General features: G+C 43.3%; 1 protein-coding gene across 7 annotated transcripts in view; it reads left to right on the top strand.

Annotated features, from left to right (window-relative positions):
- LOC106610160 (attractin) overlaps positions 1–19,148 on the top strand; it is a 200,869-nt gene that overhangs the window by 83,816 nt on the left and 97,905 nt on the right. For 3 of the 7 annotated variants that reach the window (XM_045704524.2, XM_045704555.2, XM_045704661.2), the window contains exons 20-23: positions 5,837–5,930; positions 8,036–8,088; positions 9,861–9,955; positions 10,998–11,076. In XM_045704524.2, coding sequence (XP_045560480.1) covers positions 5,837–5,930; positions 8,036–8,088; positions 9,861–9,955; positions 10,998–11,076 — 321 coding nt within the window. Of the gene's footprint in view, positions 1–5,836; positions 5,931–8,035; positions 8,089–9,860; positions 9,956–10,997; positions 11,077–17,768; positions 18,777–19,148 lie in introns of those variants that run through there. The other 4 variants (XM_045704577.2, XM_045704612.2, XM_045704708.2 and 1 more) reach the window with 3 other exon arrangements.

Below are 19,148 nucleotides of genomic sequence, written 5' to 3' on the forward strand. Positions count from 1 at the left end.
TTAGCTTAATTATTTACTAACTAAATTAATCAATCACATAATTACATAAACACACACACAAATAGGTCATACATTGGTTACTACGTGATACAAAGAAAAAGTCCCTAGCGGACCAAACCGATATGACGGCTTGGTAGACAAAGGGAAGGGGGTGGGGACCTGCTCAAGAGCAAGAAACTCATAGAGGATAACTACACTCATAGAAATTGCTAATACTTTGAACATGAACAGCCGCTCATTCGAAAATAAATTACAATTGACATATTTACGAGTGTCTGCCTTTGTTGTCCCTCTCTGCGATTGCCGGTCCGTCTGCTGGATAGTCAGTCAACAGAGAGCCTCTGGTTGGTTCATCAGAGATCAAAGTCGTTGGTTGTTAGAATGGATACTTCAGAGTAGAGGTCTACTGATTATGATTTTTCAACGCCGATACTGCTACCGATTACTGGAGGACCAGAAAAAAGCCAATACCGATTAATCGGCCGATATTTTTTTGTTTTTTATTTTTTTTACAATATATTTGTAATAATGCCAATTACAACAATACTGAATGAACAATGAACACTTTTATTATAATTGAATATAATACATAAAATGTATTTAGTCTCAAATAAATAAACATGTTCAATTTGGTTAAAATAATGCAAAAACACAGTGTTGGAGAAGAAAGTGAAAGTGCAATATTTGCCATGTAAGAAAGCTACTGAGTTAGCTGTTGCCCATGTAAGGTTCCACGAGTGTCACGTCCTGACCATAGTAAGCTGTTATTTTCTATGGTAGAGTAGGTTACAGGGGGGTTTTCTAGTTTAGTTTTTCTATGTTGTTATGTTCTAGTTTTGTATTTCTATGTTGGTTTTGTTTTGGATGATCTCCAATTAGAGGCAGCTGGTCATCGTTGTCTCTAATTGGAGGTCATATTTAAGTTGGTGTTTGTGCCACCTGGGTTTGTGGGAGATTGTCTTTGAGTTAGTGTATGTTTCACCTCTGCGTCACGGTTTGTTGTTTTTGTTATTCAGTTTATTTATGTATTGCCTAGTTTCACAGTGAAAATAAAATGTGGAACGACACACACGCTGCACTTTGGTCCGCTCATTCCTACGGCAACCGTGACAACGAGTCTCAAAACCACAGTATCAGACAGTCAGTCACCCACTGGCCTGGTTTCATCTTTCCTGGGAAAATAGCTGCACCTTTACGTTGAAATATGTTTCCTGAAACAAGTCACATTTGACAACTGATAGGCCTGATATTGTCACTCATCAGATTTATTGTCAATTTAATCTTCATAGACTAACTCCTATTATGTGTGAAATGTAGTTTCGGTATAGTTTCGAACTAGGATAGAGTCAAAGATATGATTTGTATCATGACACAAGGCCAGACCCAGATGCAGACACAGGAGGCAGATGGTTAGAGTCTTACAATATGTATTCATCCAATAGGGGGAAGGCAAGAGGGTCAAAACCAGTTCAGAGTCCAGGAGGTACAGAAGGGCAGGCAGAATCAAGGTCAGGGCAGGCAGAATCAAGGTCAAGCCAGGCAGGATGACCAGGCAGGCAGGAAAGTAGTCCAGAGTCAGGCAGGGGTCAAAAGACTGTCAAAAAGAGAATAGCAAAAGGAGTATGGGGAAAAACACACTGGTTGACTTGACTAAACATACAAGACGAACTGGCACAGAGAGACAGGAAACAGAGGGATAAATACACAGAGACAGGAAACACAGGGATAAATACACAGAGAGACAGGAAACACAGGGATAAATACACTGGGGCAGAGAGAGAGTAAACACAGGGATAAATACACAGAGAGACAGGAAACACAGGGATAAATACACTGGGGCAGAGAGACAGGAAACACAGGGATAAATACACTGGGGCAGAGAGACAGGAAACACAGGGATAAATACACTGAGAGACAGGAAACACAGGGATAAATACACAGAGAGACAGGAAACACAGGGATAAATACACTGGGAAAAGGAAACACAGGGATAAATACAGAGAGACAGGAAACACAGGGATAAATACACTGGGGCAGAGAGACAGGAAACACAGGGAGAAATACACAGAGAGACAGGAAGCACAGGGATAAATACACTGGGGCAGAGAGACAGGGATAAATACACTGGCGCAGAAAGACAGGAAACACAGGGATAAATACACTGAGAGACAGGAAACACAGGGATAAATACACTGGGGCAGAGACACAGGAAACACAGGGATAAATACACTGGGGCAGAGAGACAGGAAACACAGGGATAAATACACTGGGGCAGAGAGACAGGAAACACAGGGATAAATACACTGTGGCAGAGAGACAGGAAACACAGGGATAAATACACTGGGGCAGAGAGACAGGAAACACAGGGATAAATACACTGGGGCAGAGAGACAGGAAACACAGGGATAAATACACTTGGGCAGAGAGACAGGAAACACAGGGATAAATACACTGGGGCAGAGAGACAGGAAACACAGGGATAAATACACTGGGGCAGAGAGACAGGAAACACAGGGATAAATACACTGTGGCAGAGAGACAGGAAACACAGGGATAAATACACTGGGGCAGAGAGACAGGAAACACAGGGATAAATACACTGGGGCAGAGAGACAGGAAACACAGGGATAAATACACTTGGGCAGAGAGACAGGAAACACAGGGATAAATACACTGGGGCAGAGAGACAGGAAACACAGGGATAAATACACTGGGGCAGAGAGACAGGAAACACAGGGATAAATACACTGGGGAAAATAAGACCTGGAGGGGGTGGAGACAAACACAGGAACAGGTGAAACAGATCAGGGTGAAACAGATCAGGGTGAAACAGATCAGGGTGAAACAGATCAGGGTGTAACAGATCAGGGTGAAACAGATCAGGGTGTAACAGATCAGGGTGAAACAGATCAGGGTGAAACAGATCAGGGTGTAACAGATCAGGGTGTAACAGATCAGGGTGTAACAGATCAGGGTGTAACAGATCAGGGTGAAACAGATCAGGGTGAAACAGATCAGGGTGTAACAGATCAGGGTGAAACAGATCAGGGTGTAACAGATCAGGCTGTGACACTTTGCATTATTCTGAAGGCCTACTACAACACATAGCATGTTATCATTTCCTTTACAATAACTTTGATTAGTCATAGAGTTACACTAAACAAAACTGTCCCATGACAGCTTCTTTTTTACAAAGTAAAACGTAAAAGAGAATGGTATCGACCTGCAAGGCGTGCGGTCAAATGATTTGTTGCTGGTAAATAGGCATAATACAAACTCATCATTACTGTTGTCTTTCTAAATTAAATCCACCTCTTCACCCTCCTTATCATTCAGTTAGACCTATTTTAAATTTCAACAGTTTCATTCAATTGTGAAGTAATGTGCACAATTATTGCCCGTTCATTCCGTGATGAGAGACTCATTAGAGCCTGGCTGGGGACCAACATCCTACAGCACATTGTCTTGGAGCCTGGCTGGGGACCAACATCCTACAGCACATTGTCTTGGAGCCTGGCTGGGGACCAACATCCTGCAGCACATTGTCTTGGAGCCTGGCAGGGGACCAACATCCTGCAGCACATTGTCTTGGAGCCTGGCTGGGGACCAACATCCTGCAGCACATTGTCTTGGAGCCTGGCTGGGGACCAACATCCTGCAGCACATTGTCTTGGAGCCTGGCTGGGGACCAACATCCTGCAGCACATTGTCTTGGAGCCTGGCTGGGGACCAACATCCTACAGCACATTGTCTTGGAGCCTGGCTGGGGACCAACATCCTACAGCACATTGTCTTGGAGCCTGGCTGGGGACCAACATCCTACAGCACATTGTCTTAGAGCCTGGCTGGGTACCAACATCCTACAGCACATTGTCTTGGAGCCTGGCTGGGTACCAACATCCTACAGCACATTGTCTTGGAGCCTGGCTGGGGACCAACATCCTGCAGCACATTGTCTTAGAGCCTGGCTGGGTAACAACATCCTACAGCACATTGTCTTGGAGCCTGGCTGGGGACCAACATCCTGCAGCACATTGTCTTGGAGCCTGGCTGGGTACCAACATCCTACAGCACATTGTCTTGGAGCCTGGCTGGGTACCAACATCCTACAGCACATTGTCTTGGAGCCTGGCTGGGGACCAACATCCTGCAGCACATTGTCTTGGAGCCTGGCTGGGTATCAACATCCTACAGCACATTGTCTTGGAGCCTGGCTGGGTACCAACATCCTACAGCACATTGTCTTAGAGCCTGGCTGGGGACCAACATCCTACAGCACATTGTCTTGGAGCCTGGCAGGGGACCAACATCCTACAGCACATTGTCTTGGAGCCTGGCTGGGGACCAACATCCTGCAGCACATTGTCTTAGAGCCTGGCTGGGGACCAACATCCTGCAGCACATTGTCTTGGAGCCTGGCTGGGTACCAACATCCTACAGCACATTGTCTTGGAGCCTGGCTGGGGACCAACATCCTACAGCACATTGTCTTGGAGCCTGGCAGGGGACCAACATCCTACAGCACATTGTCTTGGAGCCTGGCTGGGGACCAACATCCTGCAGCACATTGTCTTGGAGCCTGGCTGGGGACCAACATCCTGCAGCACATTGTCTTGGAGCCTGGCTGGGGACCAACATCCTGCAGCACATTGTCTTGGAGCCTGGCTGGGGACCAACATCCTGCAGCACATTGTCTTAGAGCCTGGCTGGGTAACAACATCCTACAGCACATTGTCTTGGAGCCTGGCTGGGGACCAACATCCTGCAGCACATTGTCTTGGAGCCTGGCTGGGTACCAACATCCTACAGCACATTGTCTTGGAGCCTGGCTGGGTACCAACATCCTACAGCACATTGTCTTGGAGCCTGGCTGGGGACCAACATCCTACAGCACATTGTCTTAGAGCCTGGCTGGGGACCAACATCCTACAGCACATTGTCTTGGAGCCTGGCTGGGGACCAACATCCTACAGCACATTGTCTTGGAGCCTGGCTGGGGACCAACATCCTACAGCACATTGTCTTAGAGCCTGGCTGGGTACCAACATCCTGCAGCACATTGTCTTAGAGCCTGGCTGGGGACCAACATCCTACAGCACATTGTCTTGGAGCCTGGCTGGGGACCAACATCCTGCAGCCGTCTTGCCGGATTAAGTTGGGAACAGGTTTGAAAAAATAAATACGTCTCTGTTTGTGATTTAAAAATTCGGACCAATGAGCAGCGTAAAATACAAACATTTAGGAAAAGTCAGGACATAGTTTATTACATTTTTTTTGGCCGATTTGTAATTTTTTTTTCAAATGACAAAATGAAACGTTAGTGGCTGGTGGCCTGTGGCGGTTCTCGTGTTAACAGGTACATGCTTGTCAACAATTGGCCAGAATAATTTGACCAAATACCCCAGTGCTGTGGCTGGATTCTCCTCCTTATACACATCAGAACATCATACTGTAACAACAAAAGAGTCCTGAGAAAACATGTTGTCTGATCTCTTATAAATAACTTCAGGCCCTGCCTTTGGTCATTTGGCTTTCCTTGTTATTGTCAGTGTAACTGTTCATTCTATAACGACCCATGATTGTTATATTCATGTGATAATGTTGTTATATTCATGTGATAATGTTGTTATATTCATGTGATAATGTTGTATTACAGCGTGTCAGTTATATTACTGTGATAATGTTGTTATGTTCATGTGATAATGTTGTATTACAGCGTGTCAGTTATATTACTGTGATAATGTTGTTATATTACTGTGATAATGTTGTATTACAGCGTGCCAGGTATATTACTGTGATAATGTTGTTATATTCATGTGATAATGTTGTATTACAGCGTGCCAGTGTAATGGCCATGCCGGTATATGTAACACTAACAACGGGAAGTGTTTCTGCACCACCAAGGGCATCAAAGGAGACCGCTGTCACCTGTAAGTTCACTACAGTACACATTACTACAGTACACACTACTACAGTACACACTACAGTACACACTACAGGACACATTACTACAGTACACACTACAGGACACATTACTACAGTACACACTACAGTACACATTACTACAGTACACACTACAGTACACACTACAGTACACATTACTACAGTACACACTACAGTACACACTACAGTACACACTACAGTACACACTACAGTACACACTACAGTACACATTACTACAGTACACACTACAGTACACATTACTACAGGACACATTACACACTTAGTACACTACAGTACACATTACTACAGTACACATTACTACAGGACACATTACACACTTAGTACATACACATTATAACTAACTAACTCAGACCACTACCACCTGTAAGTACACTACAGGACACATTACACACTTAGTACACTACAGTACACATTACTACAGTACACACTACAGTACACATTACTACAGTACACATTACTACAGTACACACTACAGTACACATTACTACAGTACACATTACTACAGTACACATTACACACTTAGTACACTACAGTACACATTACTACAGTACACATTACTACAGTACACACTACAGTACACATTACTACAGTACACACTACAGTACACATTACTACAGTACACATTACTACAGTACACACTACAGTACACATTACTACAGTACACACTACAGTACACATTACTACAGTACACACTACAGTACACATTACTACAGCACACACTACAGTACACATTACTACAGTACACATTACTACAGTACACATTACTACAGTACACACTACAGTACACATTACTACAGTACACACTACAGGACACATTAATTACAGTACACACTACAGTACACATTACTACAGTACACATTACTACAGTACACACTACAGTACACATTACTACAGTACACACTACAGTACACATTACTACAGAACACACTACAGGACACATTAATTACAGTACACATTACTACAGTACACACTACAGTACACATTACTACAGTACACATTACACACTTAGTACACTACAGTACACATTACTACAGTACACATTACTACAGTACACACTACAGTACACATTACTACAGTACACACTACAGTACACATTACTACAGTACACATTACTACAGTACACACTACAGTACACATTACTACAGTACACACTACAGTACACATTACTACAGCACACACTACAGTACACATTACTACAGTACACATTACTACAGTACACATTACTACAGTACACATTACTACAGTACACATTACTACAGTACACACTACAGTACACATTACTACAGTACACACTACAGGACACATTAATTACAGTACACACTACAGTACACATTACTACAGTACACATTACTACAGTACACACTACAGTACACATTACTACAGTACACACTACAGTACACATTACTACAGTACACACTACAGGACACATTAATTACAGTACACATTACTACAGTACACACTACAGTACACATTACTACAGTACACTACAGTACACATTACTACAGTACACATTACTACAGTACACACTACAGTACACATTACACACTTAGTACATACACATTATAACTAACTCAGTACAGTTCAGACCACTACCACCTGTAAGTACACTACAGTACACATTACACACTTAGTACACTACAGTACACATTACACACTTAGTACATAGTACATAGCAGTAAGTCTGTTTCACTATCACCACTATAACTAACTAACTCAGTACAGTTCAGACCACTATAACTAACTAACTCAGTACAGTTCAGACCACTATAACTAACTAACTCAGTACAGTTCAGACCACTATAACTAACTAACTCAGTACAGTTCAGACCACTATAACTAACTAACTCAGTACAGTTCAGACCACTATAACTAACTAACTCAGTACATGTCGACCTACTTATTCTTCTCATTCTGTCATTATGATCCTACCCCGCTGTGTAGTCATTGACTCCATGGTTTCAGAGTCAGTTGTTAGGTCACAGAAGGATTCATATAAGTTATTGATTTACCCTTCACGTTGTTGTTTCGAAATGTAAATCCCTTTTATTCCCTTTCCTCTGCTTTCCCTCAGGTGTGAGGTGGAGAACCGTTACCAAGGAAACCCTCTGAAAGGAACGTGTTACTGTAAGTGGAACTCCAATCTACCTTCAGAGTGGAACACCACGCTGAGGCTGAGTCCTTCAGGGTGGAACATCACGCTGAGGCTGAGTCCTTCAGGGTGGAACATCCCGCTGAGGCTGAGTCCTTCAGAGTAGAACACCACGCTGAGGCTGAGTCCTTCAGAGTAGAACATCACGCTGAGGCTGAGTCCTTCAGAGTAGAACATCACGCTGAGGCTGAGTTCTTCAGGGTGGAACATCACGCTCAGGCTGAGTCCTTCAGAGTAGAACACCACACTGAGTCCTTCAGAGTAGAACATCACGCTGAGTCCTTCAGGGTGGAACATCACACTGAGTCCTTCAGAGTAGAACATCACGCTGAGGCTGAGTCCTTCAGGGTGGAACATCACGCTGAGGCTGAGTCCTTCAGAGTAGAACATCACGCTGAGGCTGAGTCCTTCAGAGTAGAACATCACGCTGAGGCTGAGTCCTTCAGGGTGGAACATCACGCTGAGGCTGAGTCCTTCAGAGTAGAACATCACGCTGAGGCTGAGTCCTTCAGAGTAGAACATCACGCTGAGGCTGAGTCCTTCAGAGTAGAACATCACGCTGAGGCTGAGTCCTTCAGAGTAGAACATCACGCTGAGGCTGAGTCCTTCAGGGTGGAACATCACGCTGAGGCTGAGTCCTTCAGGGTGGAACATCACGCTGAGGCTGAGTCCTTCAGGGTGGAACATCACGCTCAGGCTGAGTCCTTCAGAGTAGAACACCACACTGAGTCCTTCAGAGTAGAACATCACACTGAGGCTGAGTCCTTCAGAGTAGATCAATGTGATAACCATAGACACTATAGTAATATTCTAGATCAATGTGATAACCATAGACTCTATAGTAATATTCTAGATCAATGTGATAACCATAGACTCTATAGTAATATTCTAGATCAATGTGATAACCATAGACTCTATAGTAATATTCTAGATCAATGTGATAACCATAGACTCTATAGTAATATTCTAGATCAATGTGATAACCATAGACTCTATAGTAATATTCTAGATCAATGTGATAACCATAGACTCTATAGTAATATTCTAGATCAATGTGATAACCATAGACTCTATAGTAATATTCTAGATCAATGTGATAACCATAGACTCTATAGTAATATTCTAGATCAATGTGATAACCATAGACTCTATAGTAATATTCTAGATCAATGTGATAACCATAGACTCTATAGTAATATTCTAGATCAATGTGATAACCATAGACTCTATAGTAATATTCTAGATCAATGTGATAACCATAGACTCTATAGTAATATTCTAGATCAATGTGATAACCATAGACACTATAGTAATATTCTAGATCATAGACTCTATAGTAATATTCTAGATCAATGTGATAACCATAGACTCTATAGTAATATTCTAGATCAATGTGATAACCATAGACTCTATAGTAATATTCTAGATCAATGTGATAACCATAGACTCTATAGTAATATTCTAGATCAATGTGATAACCATAGACTCTATAGTAATATTCTAGATCAATGTGATAACCATAGACTCTATAGTAATATTCTAGATCAATGTGATAACCATAGACTCTATAGTAATATTCTAGATCAATGTGATAACCATAGACTCTATAGTAATATTCTAGATCAATGTGATAACCATAGACTCTATAGTAATATTCTAGATCAATGTGATAACCATAGACTCTATAGTAATATTGTCCCCTGCTGTATCTGTTCTAACGTGTAGCTGTGTTTTATCTCCCTACCAGACACCCTGCTGATAGACTACCAGTTCACCTTCAGTCTGTCTCAGGAGGACGACCGATACTACACCTCCATCAACTTTGTAGCCACGCCAGAGGAGGTAGGACCACACCCACGCTGCTGGGGTTAGAGGTTAGGGGTCAGGCCACACCCACACTGCTGGGGTTAGAGGTTAGGGGTCAGGCCATGCACGAGGAGGTAGGACCACACCCACGCTGCTGGGGTTAGAGGTTAGGGGTCAGGCCACACCCACACTGCTGGGGTTAGAGGTTAGGGGTCAGGCCATGCACGAGGAGGTAGGACCACACCCACGCTGCTGGGGTTAGAGGTTAGGGGTTAGGCCACACCAACGCTGCTGGGGTCAGAGGTTAGGGGTCAGGCCACACCCACGCTGCAGGGGTCAGAAGTTAGGGGTCAGGCCACGCCCGAGGAACTAGGACCACACCCACACTGCTGGGGTTAGAGGTTAGGGGTCAGGCCACGCCCGAGGAAGTAGGACCACACCCACACTGCTGGGGTTAGAGGTTAGGGGTCAGGCCACACCCACGCTGCTGGGGTTAGAGGTTAGGGGTCAGGCCACACCCGAGGAGGTAGGACCACACCCACACTGCTGGGGTCAGAGGTTAGGGGTCAGGCCACGCCCGAGGAGGTAGGACCACACCCACGCTGCTGGGGTTAGAGGTTAGGGGTCAGGCCACACCCACACTGCTGGGGTTAGAGGTTAGGGGTCAGGCCATGCACGAGGAGGTAGGACCACACCCACGCTGCTGGGGTTAAAGGTTAGGGGTCAGGCCACACCCACACTGCTGGGGTTAGAGGTTAGGGGTCAGGCCACACCCGAGGAAGTAGGACCACACCCTCACTGCTGGGGTTAGAGGTTAGGGTTCAGGCCACACCCGAGGAGGTAGGACCACACCCACACTGCTGGGGTTAGAGGTTAGGGGTCAGGCCACGCACGAGGAGGTAGGACCACACCCACACTGCTGGGGTCAGAGGTTAGGGGTCAGGCCACGCACGAGGAGGTAGGACCACACCCACACTGCTGGGGTTACAGGTTAGGGGTCAGGCCACACCCGAGGAGGTAGGGTTTAGGGTTAAGGTCAGATCATTTATCTCCTCATCCCTCCGTCTCTCCTCCGCAGCAGAATCGTGATCTGGTTGTTTTCATCAACGCCTCCAAGAACTTCAACCTCAACATCACCTGGGCTGCCAGCTTCACAGGTAACACACCTAAACACAGCTCCACAGGTAACACCTTAACATACCTTCACGGGTAACACACTTTAACACACCTTCACGGGTAACACACTTTAACACACCTTCACGGGTAACACACCTAAAAACACCTTCACGGGTAACACACCTAAATACACCTTCACGGGTAACACACCTAAAAACAGTGAGGGGAAAAAAAGTATTTGATCCCCTGCTGATTTTGTACGTTTGCCCACTGACAAAGAAATTATCAGTCTATAATTTTAATGGTAGGTTTATTTGAACAGTGAGAGACAGAAAAACAAAACAAAAATCCAGAAAAACTCATATAAAAAATGTTATAAAATTATTTGCATTTTAATGTGGGAAATAAGTATTTGACCCCTCTGCAAAACATAACTTAGTACTTGGTGGCAAAACCCTTGTTGGCAATCACAGAGGTCAGACGTTTCTTGTAGTTGGCCACCAGGTTTGCACACATCTCAGGAGGGATTTTGTCCCACTCCTCTTTGCAGCTCTTCTCCAAGTCATTAAGGTTTCGAGGCTGACGTTTGGCAACTCGAACCTTCAGCTCCCTCCACAGATTTTCTATGGGATTAAGGTCTGGAGACTGGCTAGGCCACTCCAGGACCTTAATGTGCTTCTTCTTGAGCCACTCCTTTGTTGCCTTGGCCGTGTGTTTTGGGTCATTGTCATGCTGGAATACCCATCCGCGACCCATTTTCAATGCCCTGGCTGAGGGAAGGAGGTTCTCACCCAAGATTTGACGGTACATGGCCCCGACCATCGTCCCTTTGATGCGTTGAAGTTGTCCTGTCCCCTTAGCAGAAAAACACCCCCAAAGCATAATGTTTCCACCTCCAGGTTTGACGGTGGGGATGGTGTTCTTGGGGTCATAGGCAGCGTTCCTCCTCCGCCTCCAAACACAGCGAGTTGAGTTGATGCCAAAGAGCTCCATTTTGGTCTCATCTGACCACAACACTTTCACCCAGTTGTCCTCTGAATCATTCAGATGTTCATTGGCAAACTTCAGACGGGCATGTATATGTGCTTTCTTGAGCAGGGGGACCTTGCGGGCGCTGCAGGAATTCAGTCCTTCACGGCGTAGAGTGTTACCAATTGTTTTCTTGGTGACTATGGTCCCATCTGCCTTGAGATCATTAACAAGATCCTCCCGTGTAGTTCTGGGCTGATTCCTCACCATTCTCATGATCATTGCAACTCCACGAGGTGAGATCTTGCATGGAGCCCCAGGCCGAGGGAGATTGACAGTTCTTTTGTGTTTCTTCCATTTGCAAATAATCGCACCAACTGTTGTCACCTTCTCACCAAGCTGCTTGGCGATGGTCTTGTAGCCCATTCCAGCCTTGTGTAGGTCTACAATCTTGTCCCTGACATCCTTGGAGAGCTCTTTGGTCTTGGCCATGGTGGAGAGTTTGGAATCTGATTGATTGATTGATTGATTGATTGCTTCTGTGGACAGGTGTCTTTTATACAGGTAACAAGCTGAGATTAGGAGCACTCCCTTTAAGAGTGTGCTCCTAATCTCAGCTCGTTACCTGTATAAAAGACACCTGGACCCCAGAAATCTTTCTGATTGAGAGGGGGTCAAATACTTATTTCCCTCATTAAAATGCAAATCATTGAAATCAATCAAATCATACAAATCCTCTCCCAATGAGAATGTGTTCTCAGTCAACCTACCTGGTAAAATAAGGGTTAAATAAATATTGATAGCAATACATGGATAAAACATCTACAGAAAAGACAGAAATGCCAACAGGGCTACGATCTCTATTCAGAACCACATTCCTATAAATACTGTTGTAGTAATATGGCTACAGGTTCATCTGCCTCACCTAAAGCCCATTCTGGTGGGAAGCTGCTATAGACCACCAAGTGCTAACAGTCAGTATCTGGATAACGTGTGAAATACTTTGAGGTATATTTTTTGGGGTGACTGTTTTTCCCTCCATCAAGCTGCCCCACTCAAGAAAAAGCTTCAAACTGTTACCAGTGCCTGGAATCTAGTTCAGGTTATCAGTCAACCTACCAGGGTAGTTACAAACAGAACAGGCATTAAATCATCAACGTGTATTGATTATATATTTACTAATGCGGCAGAATTCTGCTTGAAAGCAGTATCCAGACCCATAGGATGTAGTGATCACAATATAGTAGCCATATCTAGGAAAACCAAAGTTCCAAAGGTTGGGCCTAATATAGTGTATACGAGGTCACACAATAAGTTGGCCTGACCCCTAACCTCTAAGTATACGAGGTCATACAAGGAGTTTCGTTGTGATTCCCATGTTATTGATGTAAATAATATGTGCTGGTCTGTGATGTGTAATGTGGAGCTACCAGACGCTGCACATTTATGAAAATGCTTCTTCAAGTTAATAATAAGCACACACCCATTAAGAAAATGTCTGTAAAAACGGTTAAATCCCAGTGGATTGATGAGGAATTGAAAAAAAAAATATGGTTGAGAGGGATGAGGAAAAAGGAATGGCAAATAAGTCTGGCTGTACAACCGATTGGGAAACGTACTGCAAATTAAGAAATCATGTGACTAAACTGAATAACAAGAAGAAACTACACTATGAAACAAAGATAAATTATATAAAGAAGGATTGTAAAAAGCTTTGAAGCACCTTAAATTACATTTTGGGAAAAAAGGCAAACTCAGCTCATTCATTGAATCAGATGCTCATTCATCACAAAACCAACTGATAATTCCAACCACTTTAAGTTTTTTTTTTTCATTGGCCAGATAAGCAAACTAAGGCCTGACATGCCACCAACAAATGCCGAACCTCCAAGTATAATTATGAAAGACAAACATTGTCATTTGGAATTCCCAAAGTGAGTGCGGAATAGCTGAAAAAAGTATTGTTATTGTCTATCAACAATGACAAGCTACCGGGGTCTGACAATTTGGATGGAAAATTACTGAGGATAATAGCATATGATATTGTCACTCCTATTTACCATATCTTTAATCTAAGCCTACTAGAAAGTGTTTTGCCCTCAGACCTGGAGGGAAGCTAAAGTCATTCCGCTACCTAAGAATAGTAAAGCCCCCTTTACTGGCTCAAATAGCCGACCAATCAGCCTGTTACCAACCCTTAGTAAACTTTTGGAAAAAACTGTCTTTGACCAGATACAATGCTATTTCACAGAAAACAAATGGACAACAGACTTTCAGCAATGCTTATAGGGAAAGACACTCAACAAGCACTGCACTTACACAAATGACTGATGATTGGCTGAGAGAAATTGTTGATAAAAAGATTGTGGGAGCTGTTTTGTTAGACTTCAGTGCGGCTTTTGACATTATCGATCATAGTCTGCTGATAGAAAGACGTATGTGTTATGACTTTACACCCCGTTATAATGTGGATAAAGAGTTACTTGTATTTGGATGACTCAACACTATACACATCAGCTACTACAGCGACTGAAATGGCTGCAACACTTTTAACAAAGAGCTGCAGTTAGTTTCAGAGTGGGTGGCAAGGAATAAGTTAGTCCTAAGTATTTCTAAAACTAAAAGCATTGTATTTGGGACAAATCATTCACTAAACCGAAAACCTCAACCAACACTTAATATGTTGTGAAAAGTGTTATGAAATGTTATGTGATATTTTTTATTATATTTTTTTATTGCATTTAACTGCCTTAATGTTGCTGGACCCCAGGAAGAGTAGCTGCTTCCTTGGCAGGAACTAATGGGGATCCATAATAAACCCCAGGAAGAGTAGCTGCTTCCTTGGCAGGAACTAATGGGGATCCATAATAAACCCCAGGAAGAGTAGCTGCTTCCTTGGCAGGAACTAATGGGGATCCATAATAAACCCCAGGAAGAGTAGCTGCTGCCCTGGCAGGAACTAATGGGGATCCATAATAAACCCCAGGAAGAGTAGCTGCTGCCTTGGCAGGAACTAATTGGGATCCATAATAAACCCCAGGAAGAGTAGCTGCTGCCTTGGCAGGAACTAATGGGAAATTACTATTTATAATTAATCACATCACGGGTGAGCTTACCACTCTCTAGTAAACGAAAGTAATCCGACGATGGGTAGTTTCTGCGTGCTGCCATGCTTTTTCTCTCTCTCTCTCTCACAGACACCAAAGATAATAAGAGAAAACAAGATGAGTGTGGTCTGTTTTATAGTATGCATGTTGAAGGGGGTGTGTTGTCTACCATCGTTCACATCCCACCATTCATTTCCGGAAGTTCTCAAAAAAGAATTGTGAACCCTTACTCACCTCATTTTGTTATAACATCTTTGGTCCGACAGACGATTACAGTGAAACCCAGAATGCATTGTATGTCAACAAACATGGCACCACACACAGCTGGAATTAGCTTAGCTCATCATAATCAGTACAAATTTAAAAAAAGTATTTTACACACATAATATGTGCCCATTACAATCTATGCAAGAATCGGAATGCATGATTTATCACCGGTACTTGAAAACATATGAATAAAACAGTAAATATATCAATAATTACCACAAAACATTTTCTGATAGTGATTTATTGATATAAAAGGTGTGTGCAGGCAGTCAATCACATAACCTCTCACTCTGAGCCGTTCAGTGTTGTTGTTTCTGTATGTAGCTAGTGAGCTAAGCTGTAGCATTAGCAATGTCTGTCAAAAGGAGACACCTCACAAATGTGGAAATTCTGGATAATTTTTTTTTGTTTAGTAGAGGAGATCAATCGCTATGCCTTGGAGCTACAAGAGAAGAGAGAGCCAGGAGTGAGGAAACTCGCTAAATGGGTGACAACCACAATTAGTGAAATGTATACCTTCCTGGTGACAGTCCTCCTCATGGGGATAGTAAAGAAGAACTCCCTAAGAGAATACTGGAGCACAGATCCTATGTTTGCAACTCCCTTCTTTGCCACCCTCTTTTCCCAAGACCTCTTCCTAGTTCTGCTGCGATGCTTGCATTTCGTCAACAATGCTACTGCCATCCTAAATGACCCGTAATACAAAATAAGAAATGTTCTTACCAGCCTGACATCAGCATTTGGTTGGGTCTTTGTACCATCCAAGGACCTACGCATTGATGAATAACGGATGTTAGGGAAAGGTAGGCTGGCGTTCCGTCAATATATTTCCTCCAAAAGGCACCGGTTTGGGGTTCTTTGTCATGTGCGACGTGAAGACAGGATTTGTCCAAGACATTGTAGTTTACACAGGGTCCACCACTGACATCCAACATTATGAGGGGCTTGGGGTGTCCGGGTCCGTGGCTCCTCATCTCAGCAAGGGACACACTTTCTACAGTTGAAGTCGGAAGTTTACATACACTTAAGTTGGAGTCATTAAAACAAATTTTTCAACCACTCCACAAATTTCTTGTTAACAAACTATAGTTTGGACATCTACTTTGTGCATGACACAAGTCATTTTTCCAACAATTGTTTACAGACAGAGTTTCACTTATAATTCACTGTATCACAATTCCAGTGGGTCAGAAGTTTACATACACTGAGTTGACTGGTGCCTTTAAACACCTTGGAAAATTCCAGAAAATGATGTCATGGCTTTAGAAGCTTCTGATAGGCTAATTGACAACATTTGAGTCAATTGGAGGTGTACCTGTGGATGTATTTCAAGGCCTACCTTCCAACTCAGTACCTCTTTGCTTGACATCATGGGAAAATCAAAAGAAATCAGCCAAGACCTCAGAAAAAAATGCTAGACCTCCACAAGTCTGGTTCATCCTTGGGAGCAATTTCCAAATGCCTGAAGGTACCACGTCTGTACAAACAATAGTTCGCAAGAATAAACACCATGGGACCACGCAGCCGTCATACCGCTCAGGAAGGAGATGCGTTATGTCTCCTAGAGATGAACGTACTTTGGTGCGAAAAGTGCAAATAAATCCCAGAACAACAGCAAAGGACCTTGTGAAGATGCTGGAGGAAACAGGTACAAAAGTATCTATATCCACAGTAAAACGAGTCCTATATCGACATAACCTGAAAGGCCGCTTAGCAAGGAAGAAGCCACTGCTCCAAAACCGCCATAAAAAAGCCAGACTACGGTTTGCAACTGCACATATATTGAAGCAACATCTCAAGACATCAGTCAGGAAGTTAAAGCTTGGTCGTAAATGGGTCTTCCAAATGGACAACGACCCCAAGCATACTCCCAAAGTTGTGGCAAAATGGCTTAAGGACAAAGTCAAGGTATTGGAGTGGCCATCACAAAGCCCTGACCTCAATCCTATAGAAAATGTGTGGGCTGAACTGAAAAAGCGTGTGCGAGCAAGGAGGCCTACAACCCTGACTCAGTTACACCAGCTCTGTGAGGAGGAATGGGCCAAAATTCACCCAATTTATTGTGGGAAGCTTGTGGAAGGCTACCCGAAACGTTTGACCCAAGTTAAACAATTTAAAGTCAATGCTACCAAATACTAATTGAGTGTATGTAAACTTCTGACCCACTGGGAATGTGATGAAAGAAATAAAAGCTGAAATAAATCATTCTCTCTGCTATTATTCTGACATTTCACATTCTTACAATAAAGTGGTGATCCTAACTGACCTAAGACAGGGAATTTTTACTAGGATTAAATGTCAGGGATTGTGAAAAACAGAGTTTAAATGTAGGTGTATGTACATTTCTGACTTCAACTGTTTGTTACAGCAGTCCGACACTCTTCCAACAGCACAGGAGCCTGTGGCAGGAAGGGGTTGCCGGCATTCGGATGAAGAGAGGGGAGGTGGAGTTCAAGGAGAACGGTCAACAGCTGGCAGTAAAGTGGCATGACAAACGAGACGTCCATGTCCTCTCCACTGTCCATACAGCAAACATGTCGGCCACAAGGAAGGTGGACCACCTGATGGGAGAGAGAATGATCAAACCAGTCTGTGTGCTTGACTATAACCTCAAAATGGGGGAAGTGGATAAGGCGGACATGATAAACAGCTTTGTGGAATGCACTCAGAAAACGACCAAGTGGTATAAGATTTTTCCATCTGATCGCGTCTGCCCTCAATGTCCACCGCCAACTAACAGGCGAGATGATTACTGAACATGGGATTTTTTTGTAATTGGACGTGCAGTTCACTTGAAAAATCACATAGAGAAACTATTAATGTGGTAAGGCACTTACTTTGATAGATACGCAGCCTGGATTTGAACCAGGGTGTCTGTAGTGACGCCTCTCGCACTGAGACGCCGTCCCTTCGACAGCTGCGCCACTTAGGAGTCGTAAGGCCAGGGTAGCTTCGAAATACACCCCACGCTGATACTTCTCTGTGGCAATTAGCATTGTTTTACAGGGAATATACACACATTATGCTCCATACATACAGTGAGCTACAGTAGAAACGACATACAGAAACCACTATAACGTAACAAGGCACTTACTTTGATAGAAACGCACACATTTCCAAAGTTAATATTGGTAAGGAAAACAATGACTGCAATGCGGGCAACAGACAGACAATGTGAACACGAGTGCAGATCCTGTTCTGACGGGACATACGCAAATGTCTCTGGCTTGAACTGCACAAACAATTGCGAAGTGCTTGGGGAATTTTATCCGGGTCATAAATGTCCAAAACATTTATTGTCCGCAAAAGTAAAAATGACTACTTTTATGTGAATGAATGAGGCGGAACACACCTCAATTCAAACTGTTCTTAGAAAATAAAAACTTGTTAGAAAATCATTTGAAATTGTAAACAGCCTATAAATAATAGCAGGCAGCTTGCCTTGGTTTGAGGACAGCGCAGATTAAATGGACTGTTACGTAACAATCACATTCTGGAATGGAGAGAAGGTTCTAACATCACCAGCATAAAGGAACTCACTCTGGGGCGACTCGCGCATGAAAGGGTAGAATTCCTTAACACACCTTTTATATACCTTCACAGGTACCACACCTTAACAGACCTTCATAGGTAAAACAACTTAACACACCTTTTATATACCTTCACAGGTACCACACCTTAACAGACCTTCATAGGTAACACACCTTCACAGGTAACACACTTTTATACACTTTCACAGGTAACACGCCTTACCACACCTTAATAGGTAA

This window comes from Salmo salar, chromosome 01 (genome assembly GCF_965601325.2).
Source record: "Salmo salar chromosome 01, fSalSal1, whole genome shotgun sequence".
Taxonomy (NCBI): Eukaryota; Metazoa; Chordata; class Actinopteri; order Salmoniformes; family Salmonidae; genus Salmo; species Salmo salar.